Below are 24,482 nucleotides of genomic sequence, written 5' to 3'. Positions count from 1 at the left end.
GTTAGCTGGCGTTAGCTGAGATTAGTTAATAGACCGCAGACTGTTAGACTTGATGGACAGCATTAACAACCTGCTAGCTGCAAATAATCATGTGCAGTTCTGAAAGCAATACCAACTAGATTTTTAAATCTTAATATAAAATGAGTCACAGTAGGCTGGACATTAGGTAAGGCTGCAATTTTTGCAGTGGTTTGGCATAGAAAACTATTTCTTTATCAGTAATATGTTTTCATTCTATCTGCTTTCAGAACTGCACGTGATTATTTGCAGCTAGCAGGTTGTAATGCAGCCTTCATTAATAGTAATAAATCACACAGCAATAGTACATCGAAGATGCTGAAGTGACACATAACCCAGGTTGCTACCACAACTAAAACAAGGTAGTTGTTGAATGCAGGGAGCGGGACCACACCTCCATACACATCCCTTCCGGTTCTGTCTATGTATGACACCCCCTTCAAGAAATGCTGTCAAACCTAAAATAAGGGTGTGGTCCCAGCTAGTCAATGTTAGCTACATCTTTATATAGCAAAGTGCATGTGGGCAAACTAAATTTATATATGTTCAACAATATTCCTCCACCCCAGCACTGCTGTACCTAATGACTTTTTTGGTGATTTGAGGCATTGAGGCGATCGTGGCTCAAGAGTTGGGAGTTCGCCTTGTAATCGGAAGGTTGCCGGTTCGAGCCCCGGCTTCGACAGTCTCGGTTGTTGTGTCCTTGGGCAAGACACTTCACCCGTTGCCTACTGGTGGTGGTCAGAGGGCCTGGTGGCGCCAGTGTCCGGCAGCCTCGCCTCTGTCAGTGCGCCCCAGGGCGGCTGTGGCTACAATGTAGCTTGCCATCACCAGTGTGTGAATGTGTGTGTGAATGGGTGGATGACTGGGTATGTAAAGCACTTTGGGGTCCTTAGGGACTAGGAAAGCGCTATATAAATACAGGCCATTTACCATTGATTGCTTATATCACAATGCATTTAATTTTTAAGGAAAACACATTTGAAATATTTAAATGAATAAAATAAATCTACTTGGTTGCCTCTGCTGTATGTACGTATAAGTATTCCGCACCCTCTCTCTGTGTATTTCTATTAATTTTCCATGTCATCAGGTAAATCAGTAACACAACATCTCTACTACTTTAGACAGTGGAATAAGTTTTTTTTCATTAACTTGAAGCAGTCTTTTAAACAGCTTCGTTCGCTGGAACAAATTGTTGCCTTATTGTCTCCTACTGAATGGAGGCCCCTCACGTAGTAGCCAAACAGATTTTATGGCATTGATAAAGGAGTAATCATGATGGCATTTCTCACAGTGATTATTCTCTGAACTAGCCTCCCTCAGTTAGGCCTTCTTATCATTTCTAGACCCCCCTTTTGAGAGCTGTTCTGTATTACACCAATTAGCACAGTGAGCAACTCAGCCGCTTCCACTCTGTGCTATAAATTTATTTCTAGCTGTTTCACTGACAAGGTATGCTGTCACTGTGCTGCTGACTGACAGGAGTAAATGTGTGTTTGTGTGTTGGATGGTTCAGCCTGGCATTTTATTGCACTATTAAACGTTATTAAACATCCTTTTTTTGTTGTATTTTACTGTGTTTTAAGGATAATGCCCTTGAATTAAAAAAAAATACAATGTTAAGGGCTAAAGGCCCAACTCTCTTGGTTTAATGGAAAAGGAGCAGATACCAATACCCATCTCCCTGTATAAATGGACAGTAGAGGGCATGAAAACGTCATCTACACCTTCCTGAACTCCAAATCCTCTCGTGTACCTCAAACGAAGTCGATGGTCCTTCAGACCGCTCAGAGATACATTGCACAAAGCCCGTGACTGAGTCAAGCCACCATCTGCATCACGCTGGCATTTTGTGGGTCATTCCTCAGCGTGACAACAGGCATAGAAAAGCATAATATGAGCTGAGTGGGTGATAGTGCTGCAATTCTACTCTTAATGACAACTGAGAGTGTGTATGTTTCATTGTGATAAGGGCTAAATGAAAACAGGAAAGCATGAAAGAAAATGACAATGACAATAAAGTGAGATCTGTGGGTGAAAATAACCATATTTCTGCAGGTTCCAAAAAGGTGCCACAGTGACTATGAAATCAGCTTAATGCATTTAGGATGGCCCCAGTGTTCCGATGAGCAGGTCCCTATTAGGAAGGTAATTGGTTTGGCGGATTACTCAAAAAGTTATGGACTGATTTGCATGAAAATTTACCAGAGGTCAGCCTTGGCCCAACTTCAATGCGATTAACTTTGGAATAAAATATAGTTTCAGATCTGGACTGAGTATTTTTGTGAGATAAAACTAAATTGGACATTTTGCATGATGTCTTCACATAAAATGTGGAGGAAATCTTTTTTAAAAGTTGAGTATGTGGAAATAGAAATGTTAAGAAGTTCACGCCTCTGAGTTTATCCTTCTTGCATCCCATCAGGAAGTTACAAGAAGCCTAAACACATGTCTTTAGCATGGCCTCGAATAACACAGAGACTTTATGTTTGGGTTAAAGTTAAAGATAGGTTTGCTCTCTTAAATCAGGCTGGTGGCTGCTGAACCAGAGGAATTCTGGTTATAGCTGAGGCAGATTCTCATTACTGCAACAAAAATATAATGGAACGACTCAGTTAGTATGACTGTACAAGACATTTGCAGTGGATTTAATGTTTTAGGTCTCATAGTACTGCCATCTGTAGGCCAGGTGAGGAAGTGCATCTATTTCAGCTTTAATTCAGTTTTTCAATTCAATTTTATTTCTACAGCATCAAATCACAACAACAGTTGCCTCAATTTATATTACAATAATACATACAGAGGAAAAAACCCAACAATCACATGACCTATGAGCAAGCACTTTGGTGACAATGGGAAGGAAAACTCCCTTTTAACAGGAAGAAACCTCTGGCAGAATTACTCCAGATGTAACGGGACTCAAACCTTCCTCAGTAGATAATGGTTCTCACTGTGGTTCATGAGTCCTAATGCCTTGGAATTGGCTCTGTGATCCTTTCCAGACTGATAGATATCGGTGACTCAGCTGTTTCTTTAGATCGTGGTGTGGTGCGCTACATTTAGAGATCTTTTAGCCTTCTTTACTTTGTCTGACAGGTTCTGTTTAAGTGATTTGCTAATTCACCAACTCAGAGTGCTATTGAAACAAAACTCAGCTTTCCAAAAAATGTGAATAATCACAGTTAATGTTTAATTTAAAAAGAGAGGAAGTTGCTTTTTCACACAATGACAGGTAGGTTTGGGTGGCTTTTCCCTCTTTGTCTAATATTAAAGTTTGATGATCTGGAACATGTGTGAAAAATATCCACAAAAAAACCTAAGAAATCAGGAAGGGGAAAGAAAAATACTTTTTCACAGCACTGTAGCTCTGAAGTATGAACCATTATAATTATGGTTATCTGTAACATTTAGCTCTAAATGTGAAAGAAAAAGACTTCAGAGTGGCACAGTTACAAACCAGCGCCATCATACACTTACAATCATTTTCTGTTTTTACTTTGAAGTGTCTTTTCAGTCTTGCTGTGACTGATGTAAGCTGTTAAACAGTGGACCTCTCATCATGTTGAAAGTTTAGCTGTGAAAGAATATGAATGAATTCCTCATAGCCAGAGTGAAGACAACAGCATCACGATCACTGCTTCGTTTTGCTGAATGCTATGAATAGTTTGACCCTGCAGCCAACATGCAAGCTGCAGTGCTGCTGCCGTTGGCCATCTGCAGGTATCTGTTTAGAGAGATTAGTAAAAGTGCTGATGATGCGAGAGCTGTGCCTTGCACTCCCGACTGCACACTAAACAACAACTCCCAGACTAAATTAAACACACACTTAGCCCAGAGAAGCTCTCAACAACTTTTAGTTTTGTTTTTAGCTCTAAAAATGTTTCCCAGGTCCACACGTAAGCCATCTCCAAACTGGCCATGGACATGAGCTGATTACCTGCACTGAGACCGCGGCAAGACTGGAGTTGGTTGTATGAGAAGCAGATCAGCCTGTTTGATTCCCTCCTGCCCTGCTTCAGACAGCAAAGTACTACAGTGAGTAAATGAGAGCAGCGGGCATGACGCACTCATGACCACATGAAAGGACACAAGGACAGAGTCACTTTGACCTCTCAGTGAGCTGGTGTATATCTAGTTGGGTCATTCAAACCCACTATGTGGACTTTGTTTGATCACTGTCTTCCATCCTTTTACAATGATACATTCAACGGGAATGGCAGTTTTTTAAAGTGTATCATGACTCGAGAGTGTGTCACTTACAATAAGAAGAATGACAGTGTGCTCCACAGACATTCGCACGCATGCTAAGCAGCCCTCCCTGCTTTAGTGGTCACCCCTAAGCCAATTGAGGGATGGGCTGACATGTCACTGCTGATGGTGGGGGCTATGCTCAGTGCAAGAGTATTAGTCCTGCTAAATACAGTAATGCAATTAGGGTCAATTTGGTTATGAGGACACGCTGAATTAAAACAGGTGGAGAAGAAAAGGTAGGCGGAGTGAAGGGGATCAGGCTAGTTGAGGGATCGTTTTGATCCTTGCCTCCCGCCACACTCCCCTCATACAAGCAGCAGGCAGGACGGCTGATGCACTCGTAGGTCGTTAGACATGTTTGCAAAGTTGAAGGGTCTCTTTAGCAGCCCGCAGGTGCCAGAGGGCTCTGGGACTACTAGCAAAGCCCCTGACCCAGCTCCACCTCCACCTCCAGCCAAGGTATGTGTTCCGCCTGTATATTCAGTTATTAGACTAACTATAATAAATCGTTATTGTCAACCAGATTTTTGACTGGTTACAGACATGAGCAGTGGCGTCTCGTCTGCCTCTATCATTCAACCAGCTGCTCTGTACCCTGGCAGCAAAACAGAAAAAAACCCAAATAAAATTGTTTCACTACCTCATTGAAATCACTCATTACCCAAACGGGCACTTTGAAATTTGTTTCATCATGAACGCAGCCTGTTTTTAAAAGTGTCCATCAGGGGAGGCAGTCATTTGTCAAACGCTGAATTCACCATTCTTTAAAACTGCCACTGAAATTAAAGCGTCACTCTTAATGGCCACTGTTTGACAAATGGAGCCAGGCGTCAGATTTTGTGAAGAAAAAAAATGTTGATTTGTCGTGTAGGAGGAGAAGCCAGCTGAGAAGGAGAATGAAGACAAGAAAGTGGACAAACCACAGGGTGAGTCATTCTAACGGCTGAAAAGTTTACCCAGTTCCTTTTTTTTGTCCCATCCTGTGAAATTAAAACAAGACTGACTGTTAATATGTTGGGAACATGAGAAAATATGGATTATTTTAAATTTCGCTTCATTTTGGTTTGCCTCTTTATTTGTCAGGGACTGTGTACAAAAACTATTCATCTAACATGACAGTTTGTTGTCCCTGCACAGGTCATCGAGCAAATAGAAACATACGCATCATCATTTTTTTTAAAAGACATACTAATACAAATGCAACTGACAAATCAACGTAATAGGCCAAACACCCACATCTAAATCCACCAATATCCATCCACATAAATACAACACTTGTTTATGCCATTACAAGGGAAATAAGTATGTAACGTTTTACTGTATAATAAGCTTCTTTACAAATGTATTTGCTAATTAGATACTGCAGTGAAACACAGTGTTACTGAAACACCTCCACACTTCAGTCAGCCTCGTGTATTATTCTGTTTATTCTTGTTATTTGTATAAAGCTGTAGTTATAATAGTTATAGTCATAGTTATAAAGCGCAAACAGTCAAACGAGTGACAAAAAGGGACCAAAATAAGAGAAAGCCTTTGGACAAATGTCCAATATGAAACGTTCAGCCTTGGACGACTTCTCTCGCGCCTGCTGACCGTTTCCATTTTAGTTGAGTTTCCTCGACTGCTGAGCTCGACAAGAAATGGAATTTCACTGATTTGTTGATTGTGTTGCTGAAAGTTTGAATGGCCTTTTGGAGCCGGAGTGAATAACATCAGGTTTGTCTCCATCATCCATCCAGGTTCTGTTACTTCATTCTGCTGATCCCACGGTTGCCTAATGTGTCTTTTTTTTTTTTTTTTTTTTTTTTTTTTTTTTTTTTTTCTCTAAATGACATCAGAAACAGCAGTATGCGACATTACGTGATGGCAGAGCTTCAGTTCATCCTTTGTCATTTTTTTTTTTTTTTTTTTTTTTTTTTTTTTTTTTTTAATAAATAGGACAGGGGGAATGAATGAGAGAGAGAGGGGGAGAGAAAGAAAGAAAACCAAAGGGGAGAAGAGACGGTGAGAAGGGGGGGGAAGAGAGACAAAAAAAAAAAAAAAAAAAAACTCCTGGGTCACCTGTATGGAGAAAAAAAAACAAACAAACAAACAAACAAACAAACAGAGGAGACAGCAAACAACAAAGAGCAACATAATAATAGAGAAAACAAAGCACCATCACAATAAACTAGCTAGTCATAGATATCAGTATTTACTAAGTAATAAACAATATTGTGCAGCACGCAAGATAGACAGCGCACAGTGTGCTTTGAGGCAGCAGCCAAGAAAGCTTTAGTCCGCGTCTGTGAATACCCATGTGTGCATACCTGTGTGGATCAGCATGCTTGCATTCCAAAGGTTTCTCCATGTAATGATCTGCTAGGGAGTGTGGGGGGGCCTCAGCCCCGTCCTCCAGGGTGTGAAGCGGGTATGGAGGAGATCAAAACTCCAGACATCCAGAGGCCCCCAGAACACAAAAGACCATGGAAGACCAACAGAGGGGCAGCCGCGCCACTGTTCCAGTAAGAGCTGAGGAGAGTCCCAGATGAGGGCTCACTCAGCAGCCGCGGAGCAGAAGCCAGGGGGGGTTGCAGTGACGCGCCCGTGAGCTCCGCCGGCCCCCAGCTGCGCTTGAGTGACCGAGCCCTAGGCCGAGAGGCCGGGGGCACCCCACCTCCAAAGGGGGCCCGAGCGAGCCCCAGGCCCCAGGCCCCGACAAGCGGCCGCCAAGGAGTGAGCCGGTGTGCACCCGGACGCCCACCCCCAGACACAAAGAACCACCAACACACCGACACCTGAGGGAGTCCGCCACCGGCAGGGGAAGTGGTGGTGGGTGGAGATAGGCCTCCAAACCTTGGAGGGCCTGAGGTGTCCCCAGAGAGGTGGCGTCTGATACCCAACCTGACTAATGTGTCTGAAAGCCGGACAGAAACACGGCCAGCTAATAATCAACCCCTCAAATGTCATATTCAGCGTCTTGTCTCTCTCTTTTACAGATGTTACAGGAATCTTTAATAGATGATGAACTAAATAAAAATGGTTTCACATAACCAGTGCAGCAAAGATGCCAAAAAAAGGATGAACACATTTACAGTTCGTAGTTGCTTCACAGATGGATGACATGCAGTTATAAGACTAAAGGGACTATAAGGAAAACACATAATACAATGATGAGGAAATTAGCAATTAAAAGAAATAAATGGGAAAACAGAAACCATTATAAATATAAAACTTAATCTAATGTATTGTTACGGTTATATTTCTAAATGTGTAATATTTTTATAAAGATGTCTAAAAGAAATGCTTTACAGGAAAACAAACGATGCAAAATAAATAATTAGGTAAGATCAAACATTTTTTTATTCTTCTTCCAGGAGGTGAGGACCATTTCTAACAATCTTGAAAAGCCAAAATAAACGTAGGATTTTTTTCCCCTTTCTTAGAATCAGCTCCATCACCGGCACCACCCCCAGCCCCTGAACCAGCACCATCAGCGGCCCCGGCACCAGCTTCGGCACCAGCTCCTGCCCCAGCTCCAGCCGCGGCTCCAGCTCCTCCACCAAACCCCGATCAAGCTGGAGCTGAGGGGTAAGACATGCGCTTGCAGTGTTGTTTCTTCTACCTAATTTTTTCCAGGTACATTTCATTTGAAAGCGGGTGCACCGACAGTCAAAAGCGTTTACAGAGATTAGTTACAGTGTGTTTATCCTCAGAATATCAGCCCAGCCTCCAAACTCCACTTTAGCTCACTGCAAACACACACCTGCCAAGTGACACCACAAACCTATATCAAAGTAATCACCCCATGGACGCTAATTAATCAGATTCCCTGGCAAGAGGGCGGAGAGGGAGGGAGGGTGCCCGGGGAGATAAGCGCAGCATGTGAGATCTTTACCTGCTGGAGCAACATGCATATTAAAAGAGGGATGGCCTGAAAGTGGATTAAAAGATTTTCAGTTCTTTAGGTTTTAAGGAGCTCACCAGAGCTGCTTCTGGTCCCTCAATAAACACTATGAAGGCGACAGGTAGAGGCAGCAACGGCTGATCCTCGTAGTTCTAAGCACAGGTTGGATTTCAACGAGGATATGATATATATGACACAACAATGGTGGCAAGAGCCAGAGGCTCCAGGTGGAGGACAGGTAGCGTGTGTGTGTGTGTGTGTGTGTGTGTGTGTGTGTGTGTGTGTGTGTGTGTGTGTGTGTGTGTGTGTGTGTGTGTGTGTGTGTGTGTGTGTGTGGTGGTGGTGGTGGGGTCAGTGTCAGCCAGCAGCTTAAGTAATGTGTGGAATAAATAGTGTCAGAGCTCAGAGGGGATCCTGAGGTACTCTACAGAAGAGCTAGACTGGGAGTTTTTACTGCCAGTGCTACACAAAACCTGAAGTGTGTGTGGTTTACTCTGTGTCCTTCTCATATATAAACCGCCCAAGTATGTGTCCTTCTTCTTTTATGAGGCATATTAGTGAGATGAAATGCTGCATCGCCTTTAGGGTTGATTAAGTCTGCAAAGGCTTCCTACCAGAACCGGTGTCACCACGGCGTTGGCTCACTTTCTTTAACTTTCTTTCATTTAGTTTCCACAAACCAGGGGCGGTACTCCAACCCAGCACAGTGTACCATTTACACACTGAAAACAATGAAAGAAACGATGGAAAAACAACCTGACAATTAAGTGTGAAAATGTACTGACTTTAATTTGACTGCAGGGCCTGATCTCAGCATGTTGGATGTGTCAGTTTAAACATGGTGTATTGTTCTGTCAAAGGCACTACAGAATTTTATCCACTAGAGGGAGAGCATCCATCATTCTCACAGCTCGGGCCGAAGTGGAAGACCGCTATTGGCCTAGCCTGGCCTGACCTCTAGATCTGTCCTCCCTGACCCAAAGTGCCCTAACCTTAACCACAAACAGGTGAAGCTGGACTCCATCCATTTGGCTCTGCAGTGAGCACCACTTGGCTGATTGCATTTATCCGTGTAATGTGATCCTTCTTATGTCACAAGTTATTTCTCTCTGTGATTCACTCTTTTTAGCGTTTCAAATCACAGGTACTGAGCTGGGTCCTGAATGAAAAGGGAACGATTGTAAACTGAAATAAACACTGAGGATGGTCGCAATGCACTGAATCAAATATTTCTACATTTATATACCTTAAATGTGTATTATACTTTATCAGTGATGGCAATAACGGAGTTACAAGTAACGGCGTTACTTTTTTCAGTAACGAGTAATCTAACTAATTACTATTCCTATCGTTACAACGCAGTTACTGTTACTACTTTAAGGGGCGACCGTGGCTCAGGGGGTTGGGAAGCATATCTGTAACCGGAAGGTTGCCGGTTTGATCCCCGGGCTCTCTGTCCTGGTCGTTGTGTCCTTGGGCAAGACACTTTACCCTACCGCCTACTGGTGTTGGCCAGAGGGGCCGATGGCGCGATATGGCAGCCTCGCTTCTGTCAGTCTGCCCCAGGGCAGCTGTGGCTACAACTGTAGCTGCCTCCACCAGTGTGTGAATGTGAGAGTGAATGAATAGTGGTATTGTAAAGCGCTTTGGGTGCCTTGAAAAGCGCTATATAAATCCAATCCATTATTATTACTAACAAGAAAATGCGGCGCGGATGCGTTACTATTTTTCAACAAACAGACAGTTGAAGCTGTGTTCAGCTTACTGCACCTTATATCAGTTGCACGGAAGTAGCTGTCTACGTAAGTAATCTGGGCGCTACAGCTTTAAGCAGCTGCGAGCGCTCTCGCGGACGGCAATCACTTTCTGGCAGACGATCACTTTTTGGCACAACACCTGGAGCTCAGGGGGGCAAAACAATTGCATGAGTGCTGCTGTTTGACTGAGGAAGAATAAAGTAGTCGTGGTAAGTTAATCACGTGACCACTTAAAGATGACAAAGCAACAGGGTGATATATACCAGTTTTTAAATTGTGCAGATAGGCCACGTAAAACCAGAATCCTGATAAACAATATATACGCGGCGTTTTTTCCTGAATAGTTTCGTCACGTTAACGTCTAAGGACAGCGCTAGCAAGCACTCTCTGCTTATGACCAAAAAATTAAAAAACTAAACAAAAAACAGCCCGTTCGTGTTGGTGGAAAAATGTACCATGCTGACCAATCAAAAAATTATATTTGTTTAGGAAGAGGGTGAAGTTTTAGGAGTGACAGCAAGAGAGAGAGAGAGAAAGAGAGAAAGAAAGACAGCAGAAAAAGAGAGAGAGAGCGTGTAGTTAATGTGTTGTCTTCAGTGTTGGTCAAGTTACTTGAAAAAGTAATCAGTAACTAATTACTGATTACTTCCCCCCAAAAGTAATCCCGTTACTTTACTAATTACTTATTTATGAAAGTAATTAGTTACTTAGTTACTTTTTAAAAACATGATTTATGACCTGAATAGGTAATAAAGCAATAGATCTTTCAGCCCAATTCTACTTTTTCTGCATCATCCATTATATAAAATGTAATCAAATGAAAAAGTCTCTTTTTAAAACTTGTTTTATTAGTTTTAATCTTTTAACTTTATGCATCAACCAAAAATTAAAGTATATGCAACATTCTCTGACTGGAAAAAAATTGTTTAACATTTAAACCTATTTTCTGCACATTCCAGCACATAAAATAAAATAGGTTTTTATGTTTACACTCACTCTTTCAAATAGATGCAAGTAAAACACAGCAGAAAATAAATAAAATCAAAAACTCAGCGGCCCTGTTGCTCTATTTTCACCTGTTTAGCAGGAGTGGGGCAGGCGGAGGTTTGCTCTGGTGCAGGTGTGCCGCAGCCGTCATGTCAGTGGAAGGATCCAGCAGTTTCTCTGTGAATTTCACATTCCTGTGGCAGCGCACTCGGCGCTTGCTCGGAAGTTTAGGGTTTTTTTCACTGTAAAAAGAAGTTTTCTTCCCACGCAGTGAACAGCAGACCCTAATGTTTTTGTCACTTTTTACAGAATCAAACTCAAAGTAAGGTCAGTACTTACACGCTTTAAACGCTGCACGGTCATATTACAGGGAGTGCAGAATTATTAGGCAAGTTGTATTTTTGAGGAATAATTTTATTATTGAACAACAACCATGTTCTCAATGAACCCAAAAAACTCATTAATATCAAAGTTGAATGTTTTTGGAAGTAGTTTTTAGTTTGTTTTTAGTTTTAGCTATTTTAGGGGGATATCTGTGTGTGCAGGTGACTATTACTGTGCGTAATTATTAGGCAACTTAACAAAAAACAAATGTATACCCATTTCAATTATTTATTTTTACCAGTGAAACCAATATAACATCTCCACATTCACAAATATACATTTCTGACATTCAAAAACAAAACAAAAACAAATCAGCGACCAATATAGCCACCTTTCTTTGCAAGGACACTCAAAAGCCTGCCATCCATGGATTCTGTCAGTGTTTTGATCTGTTCACCATCAACATTGCGTGCAGCAGCAACCACAGCCTCCCAGACACTGTTCAGAGAGGTGTACTGTTTTCTCTCCTTGTAAATCTCACATTTGATGATGGACCACAGGTTCTCAATGGGGTTCAGATCAGGTGAACAAGGTGGCCATGTCATTAGTTTTTCTTCTTTTATACCCTTTCTTGCCAGCCACGCTGTGGAGTACTTGGACGCGTGTGATGGAGCATTGTCCTGCATGAAAATCATGTTTTTCTTGAAGGATGCAGACTTCTTCCTGTACCACTGCTTGAAGAAGGTGTCTTCCAGAAACTGGCAGTAGGACTGGGAGTTGAGCTTGACTCCATCCTCAACCCGAAAAGGCCCCACAAGCTCATCTTTGATGATACCAGCCCAAACCAGTACTCCACCTCCACCTTGCTGGCGTCTGAGTCGGACTGGAGCTCTCTGCCCTTTACCAATCCAGCCACGGGCCCATCCATCTGGCCCATCAAGACTCACTCTCATTTCATCAGTCCATAAAACCTTAGAAAAACCAGTCTTGAGATATTTCTTGGCCCAGTCTTGACGTTTCAGCTTGTGTGTCTTGTTCAGTGGTGGTCGTCTTTCAGCCTTTCTTACCTTGGCCATGTCTCTGAGTATTGCACACCTTGTGCTTTTGGGCACTCCAGTGATGTTGCAGCTCTGAAATATGGCCAAACTGGTGGCAAGTGGCATCTTGGCAGCTGTACGCTTGACTTTTCTCAGTTCATGGGCAGTTATTTTGCGCCTTGGTTTTTCCACACGCTTCTTGCGACGCTGTTGACTATTTTGAATGAAACGCTTGATTGTTCGATGATCACGCTTCAGAAGCTTTGCAATTTTGAGACTGCTGCATCCCTCTGCAAGATATCTCACTATTTTTGACTTTTCTGAGCCTGTCAAGTCCTTCTTTTGACCCATTTTGCCAAAGGAAAGGAAGTTGCCTAATAATTATGCACACCTGATATAGGGTGTTGATGTCATTAGACCACACCCCTTCTCATTACAGAGATGCACATCACCTAATATGCTTAATTGGTAGTAGGCTTTCGAGCCTATACAGCTTGGAGTAAGACAACATGCATGAAGAGGATGATGTGGACAAAATACTCATTTGCCTAATAATTCTGCACTCCCTGTACTCTCTGTCACCACCCGATCCGTACTGGAAACCCGATCGGTACCCCGCATGCGCAAAAGGTGTCTACTTCCGGTCGAAGCATTTTATGATAGCATTTTACGGGTCAGAGTATCTGTTAAGCGCCGTAAAATAAGAAGAATAGCGCCTAATTACAGAGTTAATAATACAGACTTTGTAATATGTCACATGTAGATTCATCAGCCAGATGAACTGCTTACTAACAATTGACAATGATAGCAGACATCATCATCGCTATTCCAATCAATCCTCTCCACACAGACAAGCATAAACACACTCAACTATCACTAAATCAAATTTAACACACGTTTGTAATGACGTTAAATCAGTTTACAATAGGGTTCATTCGCTCAGTCAGCAGGTGGCAGTATCCTCTTACACTGGGGAGTAAACTGCCATCATATGAACAGAAGAAGAAGAAAACCCCTGCACATGCGCGGTACGGATCAGGTAGACCCGATTTGTATGGTCCAACTTTGCACATGCGTAGTAAGGATCGGGGAGTCCTGATCCGTAACTATCTTTTTATTTTCCGTTTTTGTCTACATTGTACTGAAATGCTTCATTACTGGAAACATTTTAAGAGATACTTATTATTCCTAACATCTTAACAGATACTCTGACCCGTAACTATCGTAAAACGCTTCGACCGGAAGTAGACACCTTTTCAATTCAATTCAATTCAATTCAATTTTATTTATATAGCGCCAAATCACAACAAAAGTCGCCTCAAGGCGCTTCATGCGCATGCGGGGTACCGATCGGATTTCCAGTACGGATCGAGTAGTGACAGGGTCGGGTGTGTCCTTCGTGGCCCACCATATCCCAGAATTCATAGCACGGCCCAGCCAATTTCAGTTTCCAACACTACTACTAAGCCACTACTAAGTTTTAAAATTACTCTTATTAATCTTTCTGGGTCACAAAATAAACTTTTAACATATTTTCAGGCGAGAAAGTAGCTGTGTACATTTCAAATATCTGCTTGGTTTATCAAGACATCGCATATTTGCAAAAGTGCGCCGGTCGAGCCGGTGAGAGCAGCGGACTCCCGGCTTCATCGTTTTCAGACCCCCGCTCTTTCGCTACTCGGGTTAAACATAATATGTAAGTCACTCGGATAACTTAAAAATGTAATTGTTTGCCTTTTTTCTGTGTTTTATTTGTTCCGGAGTAAATCGGTTTGGCTGAGATCAAAGTTATTAGATTATTAGATTAAATAAAACTTTATTAATCCATCGGGTGGGTTCCTCCGGGATTTTCACACTGCTGAATAAACGTCATAAAAAGAAGTGTGAGACAGTCGAGAATTTACGCCAGTGTCCTGTTATATTTTAGATAGCAAGGAGCAGACGGCCGAGTTTGTTAAACTCCACCGACAAAGACGAAAATCTGAAGGCTAGACCGTCCTATTTCACAGCCTCGCACTTCCAGCCTTCTCGGTCTTCGGAGGACCCGGCCCACGTAGACTGCGAAAGCCGGGTCCTCCGAAGGATGCAGCCGACGTTTTGGGATACAGCTATTATCCATTGTTGATCTGCACACAGCTGTTGCCACAAACGTCGCACTCACTTACGTCATTGTCATGAGACACTCTTGCAAAAAAAAATCACGGTTTTAGTAACGCAATAACGCAGCATGCTCACAGGAAAGTAACAGTAATCTAATTACCTTTTTTGCAATAGTAATCCCTTACTTTACTTGTTACTTGAAAAAAGTAATCGGATTACATCTCTGGTTGTCTTGTGTAGTAGTGTGTAGTGTTGTGGATAGTTTTGTGTTGTGTGTCAGTACAATGTGACTGCTACATGACCAGAAAACCTCTTAATGCATGTTAAAGTAAAGTTCCAGATTTTTCAGAGTAAAATCTTACCTCTAGGCAACTTTAAATGCTGGAGTAGAACAGGTGTTGAATCATTAATGCCGAGTGGAGTCTCTGATTATTACACAACTTTTCCTGATTTGTTCCTTTTTTTTAATTGGTTGAAATTCCTCATTCACATCAGGAATTTTTAGGAGTTTTTATGATTTTTCTATCCTCGCTACATCAGAAACTCACTCACTGCCAATAACAGCGCAACTTTCTTATTTTGCTTCCTCAGAGAGGAGGGAGTCCCCCCTCCACCTCCCCCCATAGTCATCAACAAGTACTCAGATGAGCACCTCAGAGCCATAATCATGAAGATGAGAGAAAGAAAGCAGCTCTTCAAGGAGAAAGTGACTGATCAGTATGCTTCATCCCCTGAGATAACCCCTCCTGTCAGTGAGTGCCAACACAAAACCATTCAGTGCTGCAGATTTTCTAATATTTCTAATATCTGTGGATGTATCTAATATTTCTAATATCTGTGGATGTATCTAATATTTCTAATATCTGTGGTGTAGTTCATTTTCCTTGTTTAAAAACATGTTTAAAAATAGAGTATTAGAAAAATATATAAATCAAGAATGAAAAGAGCAAAAAGGAGAAAAAAAATAACCTCTTGATTCTTTTGCTTTGATGTAGTTACTTATCTAAGGTGGAAAGTTTTTTTTTCTTTGGGTTTTTTTTTGTTGTTGTTGTTTGTTTGTTTGGTTTTTGCTTTGTTTTATTATTTTCTTCAAGCCCTATGTACAGGAGCTGCATACAAAAAGATATTTTGTGAAAAGGGTTGGCGTAATAAGCAAATGCTTCAGCCAATACCTTTTGATTAGCCTTGTCTCATGCTTTCTTTCTTTATGGTAGATTTTTGTTCTATTTTCACTGTTTTTTTTTTTCACTGTTTTCACTGAGATTTGAATTTGAATGCTAATCAATAAAATCAAAAATCAAAAAAAAATGTTATTGTTTTCATGGGGCAGTAAGGAAACTAATTCTTAATATTTAACTGTTGCTCACTCAGCCCCTTTATCCTTTCAGCGCCACTGCTACGCAAAGACGACTACAACAGAGTCATAGAGGAAAGGAGACAACAGGCAGAGGAGGCACGGATAAAGAAGGAGGAGGCAGACAAGAAGAAAAAAGAGGAGCAGGAGAAGAAGAAAAAGGAGGATGAGCAAAAGAAAGCAGAACAAAAGGCAGCAGAGGCCAAACAGCAGGAGGAGAAGAAGAGTATGAGAACCAGGATATCCGAGGCAATGTGGTCAGTGGTGGACACTGTGTTGAAGCCACTCGAGGACCTGATGGACTCTGTGTTTGGGCAAACCATAGACCCTTTCACGGACCGTCGCTACATTGCATGGCTAAGCTTGGTGACTGTGGCCTTTAACTACAACACGTGGTTCATCACGGCCCGCCTGTGCTTCCCCTACCACACTGAGATCTCCATCCCTTACTGGTTCACCCTGGATGTGTTGGCTGACATCATCTACCTGGTGGACTCTGTCATCTCCCAACCCCGCAAACAGTTCGTCAAAGGAGGAGACATCATTGTAAGTGGGAAATGATCCTGACTGCTGACAGAGAAAAACACTGGCCTGAATGACAAAGTCACTTTTATTCCCTTGCAGAAAGACAGAGTGATGACAAAGAAGCACTACAGAGATTCAGAGAGATTCCTGGTATGATCACTTAAATCCCTTGAGCTTTGAAGTTATGTACTTAATTAGAGTCAGCGACCTTACAGCTGTCTGTCTCTTTCACAGGCAGACGTGGTGTCAGTCTTTCCATTTGACTTGTTGTACATCCAATTTGGATTCAAATCTGCCTTCAGACTCAATCGTCTACTGAAGGTAAATCTACTTAAATAATGTTTAGATGAATGAGACAATAAACAACGCCTATTAAATGTACTTTGGCTCTCATCTGGCTCACATTTCCTCACCTGTTTTCAAGATGGACACATTTTTTGAGTTCAGTGATCGTCTAGAGAGCATCATGGCCAAGGCTTACATCTGGAGGTAAGACCATCCATCCATGCATCCATCCACCCACCAATCCATCCATCATCCATCCACCCACCGATCCATCCATCCACCCACCAACCCATCCATCCACCCACCAACCCATCCATCCATCCACCAACCCATCCATCCATCCACCCACCGATCCATCCATCCATCCATCCACCGATCCATCCATCCATCCATCCACCAACCCATCCGTCCATTCATCCACCGATCCATCCATCCATCCATCCACCGATCCATCCATCCACCCACCAACCCATCCATCCATCCATCCACCAACCCATCCATCCATCCATCCACCAACCCATCCGTCCATCCACCCACCGATCCATCCATCATCCATCCACCCACCGATCCATCCATCCATCCATCCACCAACCCATCCATCCACCGATCCGTCCATCCATTCATCCATCCACCGATCCATCCATCCATCCATCCACCGATCCATCCATCCATCCATCCATCCATCCATCCATCCATCCATCCATCCACCAACCCATCCATCCATCCATCCACCAACCCATCCATCCATCCATCCATCCATCCACCAACCCATCCGTCCATCCACCCACTGATCCATCCACCCACCGATCCATCCATCATCCATCCACCCACCGATCCATCCATCCATCCATCCATCCATCCACCAACCCATCCATCCATCCACCGATCCGTCCATCCATCCATCCATCCATCCACCCACTGATCCATCCATCCATTCATCCATCCACCGATCCATCCATCCATCCACCGATCCATCCATCCATCCATCCACCAACCCATCTATCCATCCACCGATCCGTCCGTCCATCCATCCATCCATCCATCCACCAACCCATCCGTCCATCCACCGATCCGTCCATCCATCCACCCACTGATCCATCCAGTATACAATGCAATTAACTAAGATAGCAAAAATGTCAAAATGTGGCCATATCAATAACTCTCTTTATTACCCCTCTTAGAGTGATTCGCACAATTGGTTATCTGCTCTTCGTGCTCCACCTTAATGCCTGCTTCTACTACGTGGCCTCAGAATATCAGGGCATTGGTAAAACTAAATGGGTCTACTCCGGCGTAGGCAGCGCGTAAGTACAGCACTTCTATACAGCCACTTGTGTTTGAGTTGGAGGGATTTTCTCATCTTTTTTTCTGCCAACTCTTGATGTGGACCTAGCATGCTCATACTGTATTCTGAGACTCTGCTAGAGCAGCTTTTGCACGAGCAGTGTTGGGAAGGTTACTTTTAAAATGTATTCCACTACAGATTACAGAATACATGCCCCAAAATGTTTTTGTAACGTATTCCGTTACATTACTCAATGAGAGTAACGTATTCTGAATACTTTGGATTACTTAATATATTATCATGCTTTTTTACAACTACATGAATGTACTATTGCTGTGTGATTTATTACTATTACTGAAGGTTACTCGCCATACCAATACCAACTAGATTTTTAAATCTAAATATAAAATGAGTAACAGGGAGGGTGGACATTAGGTAACTGCGCTTTTTGCAGCGATCTCGTATAGAAAACTATTCCGCGTATATAAAACAGGTCCGCGGCTCTGAACCGTAAAGGCGTAAAACCATAAAGGGACCTCTGGCTAATACGTTGGGTTCGTGTTGTGCTCGTAGTTGAAAACTGGCTTTACTTTGTTGTCTGGGTCAACGTTGCTAGCGAGAGACAGAGAGAGGCGTTGAAAGGCTGCTCCAACCGAATTTATTGTTTCGGAGGAAAACACGAACACAGTGTACAGTCGAGTCTTAATAGCTTACTTACAACTGGGCTCGCCAGGCTCTCTTCTTGGCTGCAGTGGTTATTATTATATTTACATGCTTCCAGCTCCCGTTTCTGCTCGATGACATCTTGTACTTTTCCTTTTTCTCCCTCCCTCGCTCACAGACACATAACGGGTATGGCAGTCCATTCTCCCTGCAGCACGGACTGCACTGCCCATCAGGCTACATTCTTTAGGGCTATGCCTGTAGCATTCTGCCTATTGCCTTCATATTAAATCATTTTTTTAAATATTTCTTCACATCATTATGAGACGCGAGATTGAGACACAGGCATTTGAGCCTCTTAATGCGTGTTTTGTTTGGGTTTCCACCGGCAGGGAAACCCAAAATAGAGAGAGCATAGGCGAACATATCAAACAGGAAAATACCGCCGTGTAATCCCTTTATTTCAGCAAAGTAACTGTATTCTGAATACCACCTTTTTAAACGGTAACTGTAATGGAATACAGTTACTCATATTTTGTATTTTAAATACGTAACGGCGGTACATGTATTCTGTTACTCCCCAACACTGTGCACGAGTCACAGTTACAACAAACTGTTTTTTCTTCCCTCCCTCTGTGCAACTTTCTAATGATTGGCTGATGGTTTGAAAACAGTGGCTAGGGGAACATCTGTACTCACAAATGACCATATTAAACATGTTCACTCACCAACATGATACAGAAAGGTAGAAAATGAGCACATAGGGGGATAATGTTAGCAATGCATAACAAAAGGTTATAGCAGAGAAACAAAATTACCTAAAAAAAAGTCTCTGGTTTATCGCACAGAGTTATGAGTTCCAGCTCACAAAGCATCCAGTCAAAATCTTTCATATGTCCCATGTTTGCTGCTGATGCTGTGGCTGCAGTTACCTCAGCTGCTTCTTCTATGCCGAGAAGTCCCTGCTACTGATCGCCGAGTTACCAACTCCTGACACCACATTCGGGCTGATCTTTCAGATGACCAACTACCTTTTCGGGGCATTCTTTATGTCCACCATGCTTGGCCAGGTAGCTTCTTTCTCGTAGCATTTTTGTTATTTTACTTTCTCTTTTCTTTTAATATTTTTTTCTCTTTAGGAAGCTAAAGCAATTTCAGCAAGACATCAAGGAAATCGCTCAAACGTGCCCAGAACCCACCACTGCCATTTTATGCAAAACAAAGAAACAAACTCCATTTTCCCCCACACGACCCCAAAACATCCAATACAGTTTATGACACCCCTCTCTGACACCCCCCCCCCCCCCCCCCCCCCCCCCCAAAACTCTCCACAGGTACCTGCGTTGTTACTACTTTGCTGTCCGCAGTCTGATCAACATCGGGGGTCTTAATGAACCCGAAACCGTCTTTGAGATTACCTTTCAGATGACTAATTTTTTCTTGGGCGTCTTTGTGTTCTCCAGTTTGATTGGACAGGTAATACAGAGGACACTCTGCCCCATAGCATGAGTCACAGCCCCCAGCATCCTTACTTCATCTGGAGTCCTGATTAGCATCCTTTTAGCATCATTAACTGCAAGTAGTACTAGTAGTAGTAAACGATTGTCTCTTATTCTCCCCCACTTGTCCTGTTTATGTAGATAGATGAATAAACCTGCAATACTCCAGTATCCGTTACTCTGTCTATAGTATTTCACTGGTTCCCTGTGATGTCTTGACTGTCAAAAACAACAAAAGCACATTCATTCTACTGTCTAAGTGAGAGGAGTATTTATTTAGTTTAAACAAAGGTTTTCTTCTTATCATCATAATGTCTCAGATGAGAGATGTCATTGGTGCAGCGACAGCAGGACAGACTTACTTCCGTTCTTCCATGGACAACACTGTGGAGTACATGGTGACCAATCACATCCCGTCTTTGATACAGAACCGAGTCCGCACCTGGTACACCTACACCTGGGACGCTCAGGGCATGCTGGGTCAGTAGTCACTGGATAAAATCTTCATTTCAGTCTTTAAGAGTGTGTGAGAAACGCTTTAATTATAGGACACAAATCAGACGTCAGTCCTACTATTGTGCCAGGTGCAGAAAGTTTTAACACTGAATTAAATAATAATTCTTCATCTCCGTGTTTTCAGATGAGTCCGAGCTGCTGGACAAGATGCCTCTAGTGATGAGAACAGCCATTGCTGTGGACATCAACCTGGCGACCTTCCAGAAGATTGATCTTTTCAAGGTGCACACTCATTAGAAAAAATAAATATATAGCCCAGACAGTAACTGGGAGACTGGGAGATGGTTGGTCAGTTAAATATCTTCATATGTTTCCACAGGGCTGTGACCAGCAGATGTTAGTGGACATGTTGCTGAGGCTCAAGTCGATCATTTATCTGCCCGGAGACTTTGTTGTGAAGAAGGTGTGTTAAGTCTTACACAATCATCGTCAACTTCAAATGTGAATGAAACACAACAAATTACTTAATTTTTTAAAAGTTTATCATCATTTTATGCCAACAATTGAGGGACATTAAATACAAAAAAGTAAAAATGTGCTGGGGAGGATAAACTGATGTTGTGTAATCAAACTTGGCAATAAGGAGATACTCATTTTAGCCCTGATTCACCATATGATGACAAGCATACAGACTGTAAAGAGGCAGAGGAAAACACACTTATTTCATTGTGATGACAGATTTTTACATTAGTTACAACTGCATATCCTCCATTGTCGAGTACATTTTTAGCTAACTTATTTTTTTACCACTTGAACGTCAAAAATATCCAAGTTTTGTTTCTCTAAAATTCATAATTATGATAAAACCTCAGACAGCGTTGCATATTTTACTTTTAAATTTGGAAAAATGACTTTATAATCTTATAAAATAGTTCATTGTCAGGGTCTGCGCTGGCAGACCGCGTGGTGACAGTAGGATGACCCAAATGCAGACACTTGGAGCAAAACTATCCGGTTGTTCAGTCTGACGTCACTAGCTGTGTCTGGGTCTAAACTCCGCTGCAGGTCCACATATCAAACGATCACTATGACATTACTGAGAGTTGAAAAACTGTCTAAAGTCTTTCATCTTTAATAAAATGATCAGCGTTCTGCTCTACCGGGTGTAACAATTGAGTTTAACATCCAGGCATCCATGAAAACGGACATTTATGACATTTAACGGAGTTAGAAGTTAGCAGGAAGTTAGCTCGCTAGCTTCTATCTAAATACAATATAGCATGTCCTGACTGCAGGGTTTTGGAAACAAATTAAAACGTACAGCTCTGTTATCACTTCCAACATAAATGAAGACAGAAAACTAAACAGCAGTGACGTTTGTAGGGTCACTGAAGTTTGGCTAGCTGGTATATAATGATGTGCTACGTGACCGCTAGCGACACAGCTATGTTAGCATAATATGAACAAGCTAACTTTTTTTCCACTCGATAAAAGTTAACATGAGTGTTTTCGGTGGTCAGGAACAAATGTAATCGCATGGCAGGATGCTGTAAAAGGACCAAACTTCAGCCAGGAGAACAACTGAGATAATGCAGCCACAATACGAGGTTAGTCATTCATATACTGCTGCATGGGCTGGGCTGTAGTTACATCCTAAGGTTTTAAAAACTGAGCTTAAATAAATGATTAGCGGTAATAAAAGCCGAGGGAGGTCAACAGTGATCACTGACTGTTTTAGGAGCTTTTTGAGATCAAATAGAAGAAAATACATAACATTAAACATGTTAACAACACAAAAGCCATATTAAACGCAGACTACTTTAGGCCCGGAAGTAGGATTCGTCGCGTCATCACTGAACAACCGGATAGGGAAACAGAGCTCAATATCAGCAGAACTGGATGAAGCCTAAACTGCACAAACAAGAACATCATAATACAAAAAGGAATGAAACTCAAAATGCAGGATCAAAGGAAACAGCCCATGACAGTGATTTTTTATTAGGTTAATACTTTTTTTTTCCTCCAAAATTTACAACTTTAATATCAAAGAATGTCCGAGTTCTTGTAGGTCTGAATTTATGACTTTAATCTCAGAAGTTCTGTGTATATAAAAGGCCACCACAGGCTTCTTTTAAAGCTAAAATGCCCTTTATAAGCACATACACACATCCCTTCAGTAATTTATTTGTGTAAATTATTTGTAGGGTGACATCGGTAAAGAGATGTACATCATCAAAGGTGGAGCGGTGCAGGTGGTGGGAGGACCCGACAACAGCATTGTGTTTGTGACACTAAAAGCTGGTTGTGTTTTTGGGGAAATCAGGTGAGTTCAGATACACGCGCACAAATATATACTGATAATTAATCAACATCAGAGGCAATTAATCACAATCAGTGAACAGTGAAATGTTTTCTCTTTCTGTTTCTTAGTCTCTTGCAGTCCTCCAAAGATGGAGGGAACAGGCGCACAGCTAATGTCAAAGCATACGGCTTCGCCAACCTCTTTGTCCTGGAGAAGAAAGACCTGTTTGATATTTTGGTTCATTACCCGGAGTCGCAGAAAGTGTTGGCCAGAAAGGGCAGGTGAGTCAAAGGATTTGACTCAATATTTGCTGCTGATTTCACGAAATAACTTCTGTACTTGGTGGTTTATTTACTGGAAACCAATGATACACTATCTGTGAGGGGGGAAGTATGTGAACATGTATAAATGGCAGCGATTTTTAAGATAAAATTCCAGTCAGGTAGTTTTACACACAAGGAAAACAATCACATGTTAGTGGGTGGACCTATTTTTATTTTCAAGGCCTGATCTTTAAAACAGCACGATTACAAACAAAGCGAAAAGAAAAGTGTTATGTGGACGTCAGAAAAAGGGCTGTTGGTGATGTTCATCAGGCTGGGACACCTTTGAACAGTGAGCTTCCCCTTCCTGTCAGTGTGACGCATAAGTACACATGTAATCCCTGAGATATGAAGTTTCCACATGATAATAATAAATGCTGCTGTAGTAAACAAACCTCTGTACCTCTGTAGGAAACTAATGAAGGCCAAAGGTCCAGCAGCAGCTAAAGTTGAAGAAGAGAAGAAAAAAGGACTGGCGCTGTTCGGACCCAAACCCCCCACACCCAAACTGCTGCGCGCTTTGGGCGGGACCATTAACAAAACGTTTATCGACAAAATGAAGGTAACTACACCGTTCTGTCCTAATAAATGCACCCCAAGTGATTATTACATGAAAGTCATTGTGCTTGTCTTTTATTTTTTCCCCAGACTTCCAGTACCAACTAATAAGGAGCATGGAAAGTTTTTTTTTTTTAATAACCCCTTTTTTGGAGTGAAGAAAATGTATCTCTCATGGAAATGAACTCATTTCTGTTGAAAGCACCTTTCAGATGATAGTTTTACTGCTGTGTGTCATTCTGTCTAATTTAATAATAACAACAAGCCAAGACCATGTGTACCTCAACTACTGCCCCTAGTGGACACTGCTATGTATGTACTTCGTTCATATGGTTTTTATACAGTATAATCGGTCATTTTTCCCACTGTAGGCGTGGAAGCCTGCCTGAGATTATCAGTCAGTAAGAAGCATGGTGACAATAATGTTGACAGTTTATATTATTTGACTGAGTTTTAATAAATAAATATGTTTGAACTGCATTAAGTGTATTTCTCTGTTAGCCTTGTGTTTGTGAGAGCAGGAGGTCACATCCAGGCTAATCCTCACCTGCCAGTGACAGTACGAGGGCCGATTAATTCAGCTGCCTCTGTTTTTGTGAGCCCCACAGACTTAAAATAAACCAAGCATTACACCAGCTACTTTCATCGTAGCACCGATGGTTACTGCAGTGAATTTAATGTTATCCATGATACAGGATATTCAGAAACTGATTATACTCTTTTTACCTGCCGTCTCCTCCAGCTTACGTTGATCAGGTATAGGTTTTTATATAAATTCGCTAACATATTAAAAAAATAGCACTGGTGCTTTTTGGTAAAAGTCTTCTTTCTGGGCTGTGCTCACAACTCCAGGAGACCCATTATTTCTG

General features: G+C 42.0%; 1 protein-coding gene across 2 annotated transcripts; it reads left to right on the top strand.

Annotated features, from left to right (window-relative positions):
* Positions 1-4,507: 4,507 nt before the first annotated feature.
* LOC308386301 (cyclic nucleotide-gated channel beta-3-like) lies at positions 4,508-24,083 on the top strand. Of its 2 annotated transcripts, none has more exons than XM_080865745.1 (17): positions 4,508-4,731; positions 5,144-5,198; positions 7,698-7,842; positions 14,955-15,115; positions 15,752-16,263; positions 16,342-16,392; positions 16,477-16,563; positions 16,667-16,731; positions 17,709-17,831; positions 19,810-19,951; positions 20,295-20,454; positions 20,615-20,712; positions 20,810-20,893; positions 22,635-22,753; positions 22,861-23,013; positions 23,467-23,617; positions 23,704-24,083. In XM_080865745.1, exons 1-17 carry the CDS (start codon positions 4,627-4,629, stop codon positions 23,719-23,721), a joined length of 2,229 nt encoding a protein of 742 aa, XP_080721871.1. In that variant the 5' UTR covers positions 4,508-4,626; the 3' UTR covers positions 23,722-24,083. The 2 variants fall into 2 exon arrangements, with proteins under 2 accessions (XP_080721871.1, XP_080721872.1); XM_080865746.1 differs by lacking the exon at positions 19,810-19,951 and adding an exon at positions 19,404-19,545.
* Positions 24,084-24,482: the final 399 nt, after the last annotated feature.

This window comes from Rhamphochromis sp. 'chilingali' (assembly GCF_963969265.1).
Source record: "Rhamphochromis sp. 'chilingali' genome assembly, chromosome: 18".
Lineage (NCBI taxonomy): Eukaryota > Metazoa > Chordata > Actinopteri > Cichliformes > Cichlidae > Rhamphochromis > Rhamphochromis sp. 'chilingali'.
The sequence above is the reverse complement of the archived record's forward strand: the minus strand, read 5'-3'. Positions and strand labels throughout refer to the sequence as shown.